Genomic DNA, 15,047 nt, shown 5'->3' with positions numbered 1-15,047 from the left:
TCAAATGTCAAACAAGCAAGATGGCCGTCGATTAAAGGCACTTCCACATAAGACTGGCAAACTTTTTCAACATAGGGAAAATCTTAAAATATCAAACTTTTTGGCGAATACCTAGATCAGCGATCTCAAACACGTTACGGCCCACTGAGCATTCTCCTGCGACCCGAACGTCGAATGACAAGATATGGTCAAGCGAACAAAATTTTTTACGGTTTAGAAACCAAATAAATCAGCGCCACCTCTTAGATACTAATGAACTAACCCGTTTAAAATCCAGACGTCACTGAGGTTGCATTGGTACATAAGCACCAATGAATCGGTGCCATTTTGTTTGGTCAATAACCCTGTCCATACGAAGTAATATATAAGTCAATGGACCCGAATTATAAATTCAAGCCACAAATTGACGACTTAATTAAGACAAAACTGGCCAAGTGCGAGTCAGACTCGCGCACTGAGGGTTCCGTACTACAGTGGTATTATTTTGACATTTTGCACCATAAATCAAAAACCGGCCAAGTGCGAGTCAGGCTCGCGCAATGAGGGTTCCGTACTACAGTCGTATTTTTCGACATGTTGCAGGATAATTCAAAAACTATGCTACATAAAAATAAATAAAAATCTGTTTTAGAATGCACAGGTGAAGACCTTTCATATGATACCCCACTTGATATAGTTATCTTACTTAGAAAATTGAAAATACTAATTATTAGTTCATGACCACAATTTAATTTTTTTTGTGTGATGTAACCCTAAATTCACGGTATTCAGATTTTTCCCCAAATGTCAGCTATAAGTTCTACCTACCTGCCAAATTTCATGATTCTAGGTCAACGGGAAGTACCCTGTAGGTTTCTTGACAGACAGACAGAAACAGACAACAAAGTGATCCTATAAGGGTTCCGTTTTTCTTTTTGATGTACGGAACCCTAAAAGCTACTTATTATGCATAAAAATAAATGTGTTTTAGAATGTACAGGTAAAGCCCTTTCATAATATGATACCCCACTTGGTATAGTTATCTTACTTATTTTGAAAATACTAATTACCTATTATTAATTGTTCATGAATACATTTTAATAATTTTTTTTGGGATGTAACCACAAATTCAAGGTTTCGGAATTTTTCCCTTACTTGTGTTATAAGACCTATACCTACCTGCCAAGTAAACGGGAAGTACCCTATAGGTTTTCTGGACAGACACGACAGCCAGACAGACAACAAAGTGATCCTATAGAATTCCTTTTCTCCTTTTGAGATACGGAACCCTAAAAAACAAAATATTAGGTGGGTATGTGGCGTTACCTTTACCTACCTAAATTAAACTCGTTTTGAAGTTTAACTATTATGTAAGCAATTGAATGGGACATTTTATTATTATACTGCAAAATATACCTATAGCACGCGACAGGTCGAGATGGCATTTGGGGAGGGAACTCCCCGCACACCCGTACAGTCCCCGTGCTAACCCGGTGCGGGCGACATGCGGGTGTAATTTCAATTTTTCAGAGTAAGATAACTATACCAAATGGGATATCATATCTTTACCTGCAAATTCTAAAACTGATTTTTATTTATTTTTATGCATAAATAGTTTTTGATTTATCGTGCCAAATGTCGAAAAAAATACCTGAGTACGGAACCCTCGGTGGGCGAGTCTGACTCGCACTTGGCCAGTTTTTAGGGTTCCTTACCTCAAAAGGAAAAACGGAACCCTTATAGGATCACTTTGTTGTCTGTCTGTCTGTCTGTCTGTCTGTCTGTCTGTCTGTCTGTCTGTCTGTCTGTCTGTCTGTCTGTCCGTCTGTCTGTCAAGAAACCTACAGGGTACTTCCCGTTGACCTAGAATCATGAAATTTGGCAGGTAGGTAGATCTTGTAGCTGACATTTGGGAAAAAATCTGAAAACCGTGAATTTAGGGTTAGATCACACAAAAAAAATTAAATTGTGGTGATGAACTAATAATTAGTATTTTCAACTTTCGAAGTGAGTGTCTATATCAAGTGGGGTATCATATGAAAGGTCTTTACCTGTACATTCTAAAACAGATTTTTATTTATTTTTATGCATCATAGTTTTTTAATTATCGTGCAAAATGTTGAAAAAATACGACTGTAGTACGGAACCCTCATTGCGCGAGCCTGACTCGCACTTGGCCCGTTTTTTTTTATGGACTATGAGTAGCTTTCATCTAAGACTGTATTATAATTAGAATAGAATAGAATATAATATATTCTTATTCAAGTAAACTTTTACAAGTGCTGTTGAATCGTCAACTAGTTTAATTTACCACTGGTTCGGAATGCCGTTCCTACCGAGAAGAACCAGCAAGAAACTCGGAGGTTGCTCTTTTGAAGTGATCAATTTAACCATCAGGTGCCATCAGGTAAGATCGCAGTTAAGTCAAAACCTTTATATTTTTATAAATTCCAGAAATTATTGTTTATTAGTATTATTTCATTGAATAAATAGCATGTTTTGTTAAAGTTAGAGTTAAGTAAGGTTGGAAGGTTATCATGTTATTGTGATTTAAGTATTACATATATGGTAAATAATGTGAGTTATTCTATTCCTTCATTCCTGAGACTATGTAGTCTAAGAGCTAAAAAAAATTTACGAGAAATTTCACCGCGATTAATAGCATCTGGTGACAAAAGGGCTGGCTCATTTTTTGCGCAACGGATCAGCCTGGCTGTCCAGCGCAGAAATGCAGCTAGTATTCTTGGCACCATTCCACACGGACATGATTTGTGTAGTAATTAGATAAGGCTAGCTCTAAGTTTTATTGTAATACTAGCTTATGCTCGCGACCTCGTCCGCGTGGACTACACTACTTTCAAACCCCTATTTCAGCCCCTCAGGGGTTGAATTTTCAAAAATCCTTTTTTATCGGATGTTTACGTCATAATTGCAATTTGCATGCCAAATTTGAGCCCGATCCGTCTAGTAGTTTGAGCCGTGCGTTGATAGATCAGTCAGTCAGTCAGTCACCTTTTTTCTTTTATATACCTACTAGCTGATGCCCGCGACTTCGTCCGCGTGGAATTAGGTTTTTTAAAAATCCCGTGGGAACTCTTTGATTTCCCGGGATAAAATGTAGCCTATCTCCTTCCCCGGAATGCATAAGCTATCTCTGTACCAAATTTCGTTACAATCCGTTTAACGGATGGGCCGTGAAAAGCTAGCAGACCGACAGACAGACAGACACACTTTCTCATTTATAATATTAGTATGGATTCAGATTTTCTTTTAAAAAAACCGGCCAAGTGCGAGTCAGGCTCGCGCAATGAGGGTCCCGTACTACAGTCGTATTTTTTCGACATTTTGCACGATAATTCAAAAACTATGATGCATAAAAATAAATAAAAATCTGTTTTATAATGTACAGGTGAAGACCTTTCATATGATACCCCACTTCATATAGTCACTCTCTTCGAAAGTTGAAAATACTAATTATTAGTTCATGACCACAATTTAATTTGTTTTGTGTGATCTAACCCTAAATTCACGGCTTTCAGATTTTTCCCCAAATGTCAGCTATAAGATCTACCTACCTGCCAAATTTCATGATTCTAGGTCAACGGGAAGTACCCTGTAGGTTTCTTGACAGACAGACAGACAACAAAGTGATCCTATAAGGGTTCCGTTTTTCCTTTTGAGGTACGGAACCCTAAAAACAGAATTTCGAATATTCGAATAACAAAATTTGCGAATATTTGTATTGTCCTAGTCAGAACTCAGAATCGTATGTATGTCATTGTATCATGGGGTGCCAGCCAGGTAACCTCCCATAGTGCCTGGGTGCTGCTGGTCTCTTTTGGATGCATCAGGCATCCGAGGGGAAGAGCAGTATTCAGGCCGGTGCACCTCGGTAACATGGCTAATAATCTCTCTTCGGGGATATTGTTAGTCATGGCTAATAACCTGGCAGGGGGGAGGTTTCTCCGCGTGTCCCTGGACGAGGCGAAGGATGAGACGCGAGAGATCGTGCGCGGGATTGCGTTGTCGCCCGTTGGGTCTCCGGGGAAGGTGAGGTGCACATAGTTGGTGCACCTCTGACGTGCGACGGGGGACCTCGTGAGTGGGTCCCCGGTGGAGGGTCCGCTTCGGCGGACGTCGCTGGCTGGGTCGCGGTGGTTTGCTTCGGCGTTCCCGTGACCCAGTCGCCAGGCGACGCGCAGGAGTGCCGCTGGACTTTAGTGGGTACTAGCTTAGGCTCGCGACTTCGTCCGCGTGGACTACACAAATTTCAAACCCCTATTTCACCCCCTTAGAGGTTGAATTATCAAAAATCCTTTCTTAGCGGATGCCTACGTCATAATAGCTATCTGCATGCCAAATTTCAGCAGGATCCGTCCAGTAGTTTGAGCTGTGCGTTGATAGATCAGTCAGTCATTCAGTCAGTCAGTTTTTTTGTGTTGTTTCGGATTGACTATGCTGCGTAGGCCCTACTGGCCGCTACAGCGTCACCGGGGGGGTTGGCGAGCGCGAAGCTCCGCCTGGGGGTGAGCCCTAGGGCTCGAAGAAATAATTCGAGAGGTCGGGGGGCAACGTCCTCCTAAGGGCGCCTCCTGTGAGGCTCGGACCACGGCTTAGGATGACGTTGGGATGGGTGGAGTTGTTGGACTACTGGTTAGTCCGTACGCCCCCGAGGCCGTGGCGTGAGCCCACGTCCGGGTGACGTTAGAAATCGGGAACCTCGTCTTCGCCGCCGAAGACGCTGTGATAAGGTAGCCCTACGAGATAGGGAGCATTGTCAGTCATGATTCGATCGTCGGGGTCGTTAAGGACGTGCTTAGGGCGCCTTTTGTCAGGGGGCTCGTTTCGGTCGGGGGTGTATGTCGCTGCCTCAACTATTAGGGGGTTGGGGTGTCTAATGGCTTTCTCAAAATAGTTTTTGGAAAGCTGTTTAAAGTAATGAGCTATTGTCGGGAGTTGGAGGTCTCTGTGGAGGTTCACGTTGCGCATGTACCACGGGGAGCCAGTGGCCATACGCATAAACTTATTCTGTAGGACTTGGAGAGGTTTAAGAGAGGAGGGCGGCAGGTGTGCAAATGCAACACAGGCATAAGACATTATTGGGCGGATGCACGTTTTGTATAGCGTGACTTTATGTCGAAGTGAAGTCAATCAGTCAGTCACCTTTTCCTTTTATATATTTAGATTCCGGTCGCCTCTCGGCCTGTGAGTCCCTACATACCTTCCCTCCAGTTGGTTGGCTGGCTGGTTAGCTGGCTGGCTTCCAGGAGGGGGTTGCGTAAATGCATTTTCTAGCGTTAAAAAATAAAATAAAAATGTCATTGAATCATTCGGTTAGAAATAAAAAGTTGCTGGATAACCCTACACATATTGCTTTATTTGTTTACAGTAAGATTACAGTTGTATTTAGCAGAAAGAGTACCTATTATAAGTAATACCTAATTAATATACTATGATATCTAGCACTTATATTATCATTTCAAAGAAGAAGTGTTTAATTTTCTTGGACCTAATAGTAAGTATTCTAAGACGAAGAACTCTTCGGTAAACATGATATTATGATTCGAATATAGTTTTTACTCAGAATCGTTCGTATTTATATATTTATTTTTCCTTGTTTTTCTGTCGAGACAAACAAAAAAAAAACAAATGGCCAAGTGCGAGACAGCCCGCCGAAGGTTCCGTTGCTTGAAGGAACATTCATTGAATGTTCAACACTTGCGAAACAACAACAACACAATGCGAAAGTGTGTCTGTCTGTCTGTCTGCTAGCTTTTCAGGCCCATCCGCTAAGCCAGCAGACAGACACACTTTCGCATCTAGGGTTGCCAGGCGTCCGGATAAAGCCGGACATAGGTAGGCTTTTTGATTGCGTGTCCGGCCAAAATAAACGGTGTCCGGCTTGTCCGGCTTTTATGTGCAGTGCCGCCCGACAACAAGATTTATAACAATAATAATAAAAGCTTGATTTTACATACAATTTTTTTGTCGTACCTACCTATTAATACTAAGACACAAAATCCTCAATAATGTACCCTACATTCTTCAGGCCTTTCTACCCAAATGTCCGGCCAAACTGGCTGGTCTGTCCGGCTATTAAGTTTGGCGACCTGGCAACCCTATTCGCATCTAAAATACCTTGTAAGTAGTACGCGACAGGTCGACATGGCAATCGGGGTATGAGGTCGGGGGGAGGACCCCGCACACCCACATGTCACCCGCACCAGGCTAGCGCGGGGGCTGTCCGGGTGTGCGGGGCGTCCCCACCCCTGTTACCATCGCGACCTGTCGCGTACTATATTGGCATAACTAACTTCTGCAAATAATTTTGCTTTTTATTGGTGGTCTTAGTTTAACGCTAACCGTAAGTCGTACCTAACCTATATTTAACCGTCTGCCGTGCAACTGCACCTTAATCATGCTTTAACATAACAATGAAACAACTTGAGAAAAATTTAAGAATAATCGCACGAATATGCCATTTTCTTTTTCTTTTTAATTTACCCACCTTTGTGTGGCAGAAGACAATTCAGTAGTGTTGGCAAAATTCAATTAGTACCTATGGATATCGATGGATCACACAACTTATCGTCACCATCAACAACCAATCGCCGGCTCACTACTGAGCACGAGTCTCCTCTCAGAATCTAAACAGTTTGCCCATAATTAATTTGGTGCTTTTTATCTGCCGACTCAGCTACATGAGTCGTAATTCTGTCGAACCTCAGGATGAGCAGGGATCCGTGCTCAGTAGTGGGCCAGCGATGCGTTGAGATGATGATGATGATTGTAAAAGTATTGACTCCCATCCAGACTCCAGATTTAAAAAAATAGCGAGCAAACGAGCAGGCGGGTCACCTGATGTTAAGTGATTATCGCCGCCCATGGACATTTGCAGCACTAGAGGAACCGCCTTTCAGGAGTTAGTTGGTGCGCCCCTTGAATAACCCCATGTTGTAATCTAATGGGAACACCGCCGAAGGGAGTTGATTCCACAGATTGCATATGCGTTGAAAGAAGAATCTGGCACAACGGGCGATCGAAGTGCACTAGGCACCCAGGTGGTGAGGGTGAAATTGCTTGCGGTGGCGTGCGGTGCGGTTGAAGAAAAAGGAGGATGTGATGAGGCGATCCATTATAAAGGCGATATAACACGCAAAGAGAGCTTACATCTCTGCGGTGCTTCAGGCAACGAGTCGGTTAGTTTGGGATCGTCCACAAGACGCGGTCAGTACGCGGCCGAAAGTGATGTATATCGGGCTTTAGAGTGACATTTCAGCTTTGTAGAGCGTTGTCTCTGTCACTCATACCTGTATGAAGTTTTGTCGGTCTCAACGACAGAGACAGTGCTCTACAAATTTGCTAGCTCCTTCTAAAGGTCGATGTACATCACTTTCGCGCGTACTGTACTTAGTTCTGACTACTAGCTGCACCTCGATTGCGGGAAACCTGCATCAATCATTATTACACTCTCAATTGTTGTGATTGGCTGAATTTGTGCAATTCTTGTTGCAACAATGCATTGTAGCCAATAGTGAGCGAGCGTCAACCAATCCGAGGTGATTGCGATCGTGACATTATTATAGCTGTCATTCTACGGCAATCGCGCACCCGATATCGATAGATATCGTATTTCACAACACTAGCCAATTAAATATCGTCAAGTTTGACCGGTTAGACAGTGGGAGCAGTGAACAAGATAAAATCGCAATGAATAGTGTATTTTTAGTTTTGTTTTTAGTTTATTTCGATTTAAAATTTAGTTTAGGTTACAAAGTGTCTAAAGATGAGACTAAACTAAGAGATGTGTTCTTTTGGAAACAGATTAGCTATGAAATTGATGGCGTTTTGTGTAAGTATGTTAAATGCATATGTAAATTATCTAAATAATTATGTTATGCATATTATCTAAATTAATATAATTTATACATAAAGTCCGTTCCAGTTACAGTTATATTTCTAGTCTTCTAAATATATAAAAGGACTAGCTTATGCTCGCGACTTCGTCCGCGTGGACTACAAAATTTCAAACCCCTATTTAACCCACTTAGGAGTTGAATTTTCAAAAATCCTTTCTTAGCGGATGCCTACGTCATAATAGCTATCTGCATGCCAAATTTCAGCCCGATCCGTCCAGTAGTTTGAGCTGTGCGTTGATAGATCAGTCAGTCAGTCAGTCAGTCAGTCATTCAGTCAGTCAGTCAGTCAGTCACCTTTTCCTTTTATATATATAGATTAACTGACTGACTGATCTATCAACGCACAGCTCAAACTATTGGACGGATCGGGCTTTTTTTTTTAATCAGGTACAAGTTAGCCTTTGACTGCAATCTCGCCTGATGGTAAGTGATGATGCAGTCTAAGATGATAGCGGGCTAACCTGGAAGGGGTATGGTAGTACTTAACCCATACCCCTTTGGTTTCTACACGGCATCGTACCGGTACGCTAAATCGCTTGGCGGCACGGCTTTGCCGGTAGGGTGGTAACTAGCCACGGCCGAAGCCTCCCACCAGACCTATTATGACGTAGGTATACATCCCCTAAGGAAAGATTTTTGAAAATTCAACCCCTAAGGGAGTAGGTAAAATAGGGGTTCGAAATTTGTGTAGTCCACGCGGACGAAGTCGCGGGCATAAGTTAGTCTTAAATATATAACTATACAAACTACTGGACGGATCGTGCTGAAAGGCATGCAGATAGCTTTACGACGTAGACATCAGCCCAAAAAGGATTTTTGAAAATTTAACCCCTAAGGAGGTGAAATAGGGGGTTGAAATTTGTATAGTCCACGCGGACAAAGTCGCGAGCATAAGCTAGTTGATTATGTTTGTATATCTAAATTAATATAATTTATAGATATCTAAGTCCGATCCAGTTACAGTTATAATTATTGGTATAAAATATACGTGTTCAATGACCTATCCAATTGCCGTGTTTGTGGAAACACATACTGCATTATTAAGTTGAGAGTTCTCTGAGAACGAGAAGGGTTCGGCCATAGTCTACCACGTTTACCAAGAGCATTACAAGACTTCACACACCACGGAGGGCCTTACAGTTTCCTCACGATGTTTTTCTTCACCGTTTCAACCGAAAACTCCGAAAAGTAAAGAGCATTTATTACCTAAATCTCCGGGATAAAAAGTAGCCTTTGTATAATCAAGCTATGTCTGTACCAAATTTCGTCAAAATCGGTTGAACGGATGGGCTGTGACAGACAGATAGAAAGACAGACACCTTTCGCATTTATAATATTAGTATGGATAGAGAAGTGTCTGTTTGTCTGTTGCTTTTCACGGCTGAACTACGTCAGTACATATATTCTGTGGCTGAACTGCTGAGTGCTGACGAAGATGGGACGAGTCACACTGCGAATCGTGTCACAGTGTTACTCGTTGATAGCTCATCGAAATTTTCTCCCATCTAGTCACACTGTTACTGGTTGCAACTTTTAAAGGCACAGAGATATAGTCCGCACGCCCGCACGCCTCGCCCGTACCGGGTTAGCGCGAGTGCGGGTGTGCGAGGCGTTCCCTCCTCGATTGCCATCTCGACCTTTCGCGTTACTGGCATAGGATTTGCATTAAATCCACGCGGCCGAAGTCGCCGGCATCAGATTTTTTTTTTTTGTAATTTCAGATAACAGAGATGCTAGTCACAAAAAGACAGTCAACGGTCTGAACTTCGTAGACGACCTGGAAGATAGTGAGAAGTACTTCATTCAGTACAACAACGTGCCAATAGGTCTAGAAGTATGGGGCGACAAAATCTTTGTGACAGTGCCTAGAAGACGCTATGGTAAGTACAGTACGCGGCAGAAATTATTGTACATCGACCTTTAGAAAGAGATAGTGGTTTCGTAGAGCACGTTATCCCTGTCGTTGAGACCGACAAAACGGCACATATGCATGAGTGTTAAATGAATGAGCTAGTCCTAATCCTAATCCTACTATCCTACTAATATTATAAATGTGAAAGTGTGGATGTTTGGATGTTTGTTATTCAATCACGCAAAAACGGCTGATCGGATTTGGATAAAATTTGGAATGGAGATAGATTATACCCTGGATTAACACATAGGCTACTTTTTATCCCGGAAAATCAAAAAGTTCCCGCGGGATTTTGAAAAATGTAAATCCACGCGGACGAAGTCGCAGGCATCAGCTAGTAGAATATATTTTTATTCAAGTAAACTTTTACAAGTGCTTTTGAATCGTCAAATTAATAATTTACCACTGGAACGGAATGCCGTTCCTATCGAGAAGAACTAGCAAGAAACTCAGCGGTTGCTCTTTATAAGTGTTCAATTTAAAATAATATTAGATACTAGCGGATGCCCGCGACTTCGTTTGCGTGAAATTAGGTGTTTTAAAATCCCGTGTCTTTATCCATACCCATACAAAAATCACGTCAATCCGTTGTATAGTTGCGACTTCATTGATGGACAAACCAACAAACGAACAAACCAACAAACAAACACTTTCGCATTTATAATAAGGGTAGGTACCGACTGATAATAAGGGTACTGATTGTACAACATTTGTGCTCCTCAAAAAAGCATATTATACAGTCGCAGACTATGTAAACGATAAAAAAGCTTGGATTTGACTCGCTCCAGCAATGCACGGGTGGCTGCAATGTATGCTGCTTGTATAGTACGGTATAATAACACTGTAAATTGAAAAATTAAAAAGAGCAACCGCCGAGTTTCTTGTTGGTTCTTCTCGGTAGGAACGGCATTCCGAACCAGTGGTAAATTAAAACTTCACTACCTACTACTCACACTAACACTTCTACAACAAATAAGTTCACCAAACACCCCTAAAATTTCTAATTTTCCACATTCCAGGAATTCCATCAACCCTCAACTACGTCTGGAATGGTCCAGGCAAGTCGCCAGCTTTACAGCCGTACCCTGGGAGTCAGGACCTGGTCTCCGTGTACCGACCCAGGATAGATGAGTGTGGCAGACTGTGGATGGTCGATACTGGGTTGTTGGAAGTACCAGGTAACTGACTAAATCTAAATATATAAAACGAAAAGGTGACTGACTGACTGACTGACTGACTGACTGATCTATCAACGCACAGCTCAAACTACTGGACGGATCGGGCTGAAATTTGGCATGCAGATAGCTATTATGACGTAGGCATCCGCTAAGAAAGGGTTTTTAAAAATTCAACCCCTAAGGGTGTAAAATAGGAGGTTGAAATTGGTGTAGTTCACGCAAACGAAGTCGCGGGCATAAGCTAGTATAAGTATAAATAGGAAAAGGTAGGTCTTGACTGCATTCTCACCTGGTGGTAAGTGCTGATGCAATCTAAGATGGATGCGGGCTAACCTGGAAGGGGTACGGCAGTTTTTATTAAACCCATACCCCTTTGGTTTCTACACGGCATCGTACCGGAACACTATAAATCGCTTGGCGGTACGGATTTGCCGGTAGGGTGCTTACTAGCCACGGCCGAAGCCTCCCACCAGACCAGAAATTTAGAAATTATCAAATTCCAAAACTCTAACTTTTACCAGAATTAAAAAATATAAGTCCAGCGGGCTGGAAGTCATCTTACTGCGCTTACTGATACGTGCATTCGTAGAAGAACAAAGGCGACCGACATAGATCAAAGGATTAGCAAGCTGAAGTGGCAATGGGCAGGTCATGTCTGTCGCAGAACCGACGGCCAATGGGGCAACCCCATGGCCCCACGGTTATATGGTCCGAATCGCGGGAGGGCGCACGTTTGGTACTTGCTCTTGGCATTTTCCCGGGGCGCCTTCTTGACTCCCTACAAATTATTTTATGTCTCCTCCTTGTCCCTTATGCTCACTCTCCTCCCTTGGAGCCTAGACTCACTAGCACAGCTAAGATCCCCGCTGCTGCTCCTCCGTGGTGCCGGCCTGGCACCTGTACGCTCCGAGCTGCTTCGCCTCTTATGCCAGTTGGTGCACAAATTCCCGTAGCTGGTTGTAGTTCCCCTCACATGAGACGAGGTCCGCGTAGAAGACCGGCCCCGCTTCTCGACCAATGGGGCAGACGTGTTCTGGATTGGAGATCCTTAAATTTATGTGGTCTACTTATCACTCATTTTATTTTAGGAGACAGAAGACAAGTAAGGAAGCCGTCGATCGTAATATTCGACTTGAAGACTGATAAACAGATCCTGAGATACGAGTTAAAGGATTCAGATCTTGTCAACGAGAGAACTCCTGGAGGTGAGAAGCTGCATCTTCTTTCTTCTCTTTTTATCATATTCCCCGCGACTTCGTCCACGTGGATTTAGGTTTTTAAAAATCCCGTGGGAACTCGTTGATTTTCCGGGATAAATAGTAACCTATGTCACTCTCCAGGTCTTAAACTATACCCATGCAAAAATCACGTCAATCCATTGCTTCGTTGCGACGTTATTGAAGGACAAACCAACAAACCATCAAACCAATAAACCAACAAACAAACACACTTTCGCATTTATAATAAGGGTAGTGATAAAAGGAAAAGCTGACTGACTGACCTCAGCACAGCTCAAACTACTGGACGGAATTGGATTTCGCGTTGCGGTGCGGTGCGGTGCAGGGCGCTGCGGTGTGGGGCGCTGCGTTCAATTGGACAAGAAAAGGAAGGGTTGAAAAATATGCCAATAAAAATAATTTGTTCCTTTTTCAGGTCTCACCTCAATAACTGTAGATGTCACAAAAGATAATTGTGACGATGCCTATGCCTACATCAACGATCTGGCGACTGAGGGGATGGTAGTTTACTCGCTGAAGGACAATAGGAGCTGGAGGGTAAATCACCCTACGTTTCTACACGATGAAGCTGCTCTGAACTTTACTGTTGCAGGTACATCCACTGCTGGACATAATATGTCTCTTGTAGGGACTTCTATACGTCCCAGTGTTGTGCTGCAACCATCCAGCGGCTCTGCAGACTCATTTGATGTCGTCTGTCCATACCTAGTGGGAGAGTTGCGCTTTCCGGTAGGAGGCCGCCATCCCAGTACCTTGGGACCCCAATGTCTATCGGTCAATCACGATCGTTGATGAACAGTTCATACATTAACGATCTGGCGATGGTGTGGATGGTAGTTTACTCGCTGAAGGACAATAGGACCTGGAGGGTAAATCACCCTACGTTTCTACACGATGAAGCTGCTCTGAACTTTACTGTTGCAGGTATATTAGTCATATTATAGCGTTTAAACTATCGGAAGTGATTTTCATTATGCATAATATATCATACTCCGGCTTTACTCACGTGTTTCGTCAACAATAGCCCGACTAGTTTCAAACCTTTCGGGCCCTTTTTCACAGGGACTCAGTTTGGTGCACGCATCGCGGTTGAGACTGCGCGTTGTTAGATTTTTCTCGCTTGGTGTAAAATCCGTATCGGAAATAGGCTACTTGACAATTTTTTTAAGTTGGTCTTAAATGGTTAATATTTGTCCTATTATATCAAAAAAATTAACACTATATTTTTTTGCGCCCTAAAAACCGTAAAACTTTAATTTAAAAAAATATTTTTCTTAGACAGGTGAAAACACTGTCGGCCATGTTTGGCCGATAGATTATCTGTGCTCTGACGTCATGCATTTGTAAACAACAGTAACCCTAGGGTTATACTGTTGTTTACAAATGCATGTCTTTATCTGTGCTCTGACGTCATGCATTTGTAAACAACAGTAACCCTAGGGTTATACTGTTGTTTACAAATGCATGACGTCAGAGCACAGATAATCTATCGGCCAAACATGGCCGACAGTGTTTTCACCTGTCTAAGAAAAATATTTTTTTAAATTAAAGTTTTACGGTTTTTAGGGCGCAAAAAAATATAGTGTTAATTTTTTTGATATAATAGGACAAATATTAACCATTTAAGACCAACTTAAAAAAATTGTCAAGTAGCCTATTCTGAAATTCTTCATCAGAATTTTATGTTTTTACTCTTTTAGGTTACGTTATCAACTGGAAGGATGGTCTCTTCAGCATTGCGCTGTCGGAACCTGACGCCCATGGTGACAGAACAGCCTACTACCACCCCATGGTGTCGAACCAGGAGTTCTCCATCAATACCAAGTTTCTTAAGAGTGGAGACATCGACAATAACGTTAAGGTAACTTAAAACTAGATCTAGAGTAACCGCCATAGCTCAACGGGTTGCGAAGCTGAAGTGGCAATGGGCAGGGCACATAGTTCGTAAAACCGATACACGTTGGGGTCTTAAGGTGCTAGAAAGACGACCTCGCACCGGAAGGCGCAGCGTTGGAAAATCCACCACTAGGTGGACGGTATAATTAGAGACACGGAGAGTGACATAGGCTACTTTTTATCCCGGAAAATCAAGGAGTTCCCACAGGGTATTTAAAACCCTAAATCCACGCGTACGAAGTCGCGGGCATCGGCTAATATACTTACTCGTATATCAATGAAGTTAATTTATTGTTTTAGGTAGTAGGAACACGAGGAATAAAAACCCAGAGTGGCTCCCACGGGTACCATGCACCATCGAAGACGTTGTTCTTTGCGAACCCCGCGCAAGACGCCATTTTGTGTTGGCACGTCGACAGCAAAATGGCGCCCGAAAATATTGGAATCGTGGCACAAGATCACACTAAGCTGGTTTATATATCAGGTACAAATAGACTATAGTAGCCGGCAGGAAATGTTGTACATAGAGCTTTAGAAAAAGATTTCTGCTTCGTAGAGCGTTGTCTCTATCACTCACACCTGTGTGAGGTTTTGTCGGTCTCGACGACAGAGACAACGCTTTACGGAACCGCTGTCTCTTTCTAAAAGTCGATATTCAATATTTTCTGCCGCCTACTGTATCTACATGTGGTTTGCATGTACATTTTGGCATTTTGATAGTGCACTTAATATAACCCGATGCTTAATGTTTTTAAATATATATAAAAGGAAAAGGTGACTGACTGACTGATCTATCAACGCACAACTCAAACTATTGGACGGATCGGGCTGAAATTTGGCATGCAGATAGCTATTATGACGTAGGCATCCGCTAAGAAAGGATTTCTGAAAATTCAATCCCTAAGGGTTTGAAATAGGGGTTTGA

General features: G+C 42.6%; 1 protein-coding gene across 1 annotated transcript in view; it reads left to right on the top strand.

Moving 5' to 3' along the window:
- Window positions 1-7,647: 7,647 nt before the first annotated feature.
- Window positions 7,648-15,047, top strand: part of LOC117994952 (uncharacterized) — a 27,724-nt gene continuing 20,324 nt past the window's right edge. The window contains exons 1-7 of the mRNA XM_069508119.1: window positions 7,648-7,831; window positions 9,620-9,778; window positions 10,830-10,988; window positions 12,077-12,193; window positions 12,642-12,818; window positions 13,927-14,087; window positions 14,423-14,606. Of these exons, the coding sequence (XP_069364220.1) occupies window positions 7,690-7,831; window positions 9,620-9,778; window positions 10,830-10,988; window positions 12,077-12,193; window positions 12,642-12,818; window positions 13,927-14,087; window positions 14,423-14,606 (1,099 nt within the window). The 5' untranslated portion in view covers window positions 7,648-7,689. The remainder of the gene's footprint in view (window positions 7,832-9,619; window positions 9,779-10,829; window positions 10,989-12,076; window positions 12,194-12,641; window positions 12,819-13,926; window positions 14,088-14,422; window positions 14,607-15,047) is intronic.

This window comes from Maniola hyperantus, chromosome 28 (assembly GCF_902806685.2).
Source record: "Maniola hyperantus chromosome 28, iAphHyp1.2, whole genome shotgun sequence".
Taxonomy (NCBI): Eukaryota; Metazoa; Arthropoda; class Insecta; order Lepidoptera; family Nymphalidae; genus Maniola; species Maniola hyperantus.
Note: the sequence above shows the minus strand (reverse complement) of the source record. Positions and strands in the feature narration are given on the sequence as shown.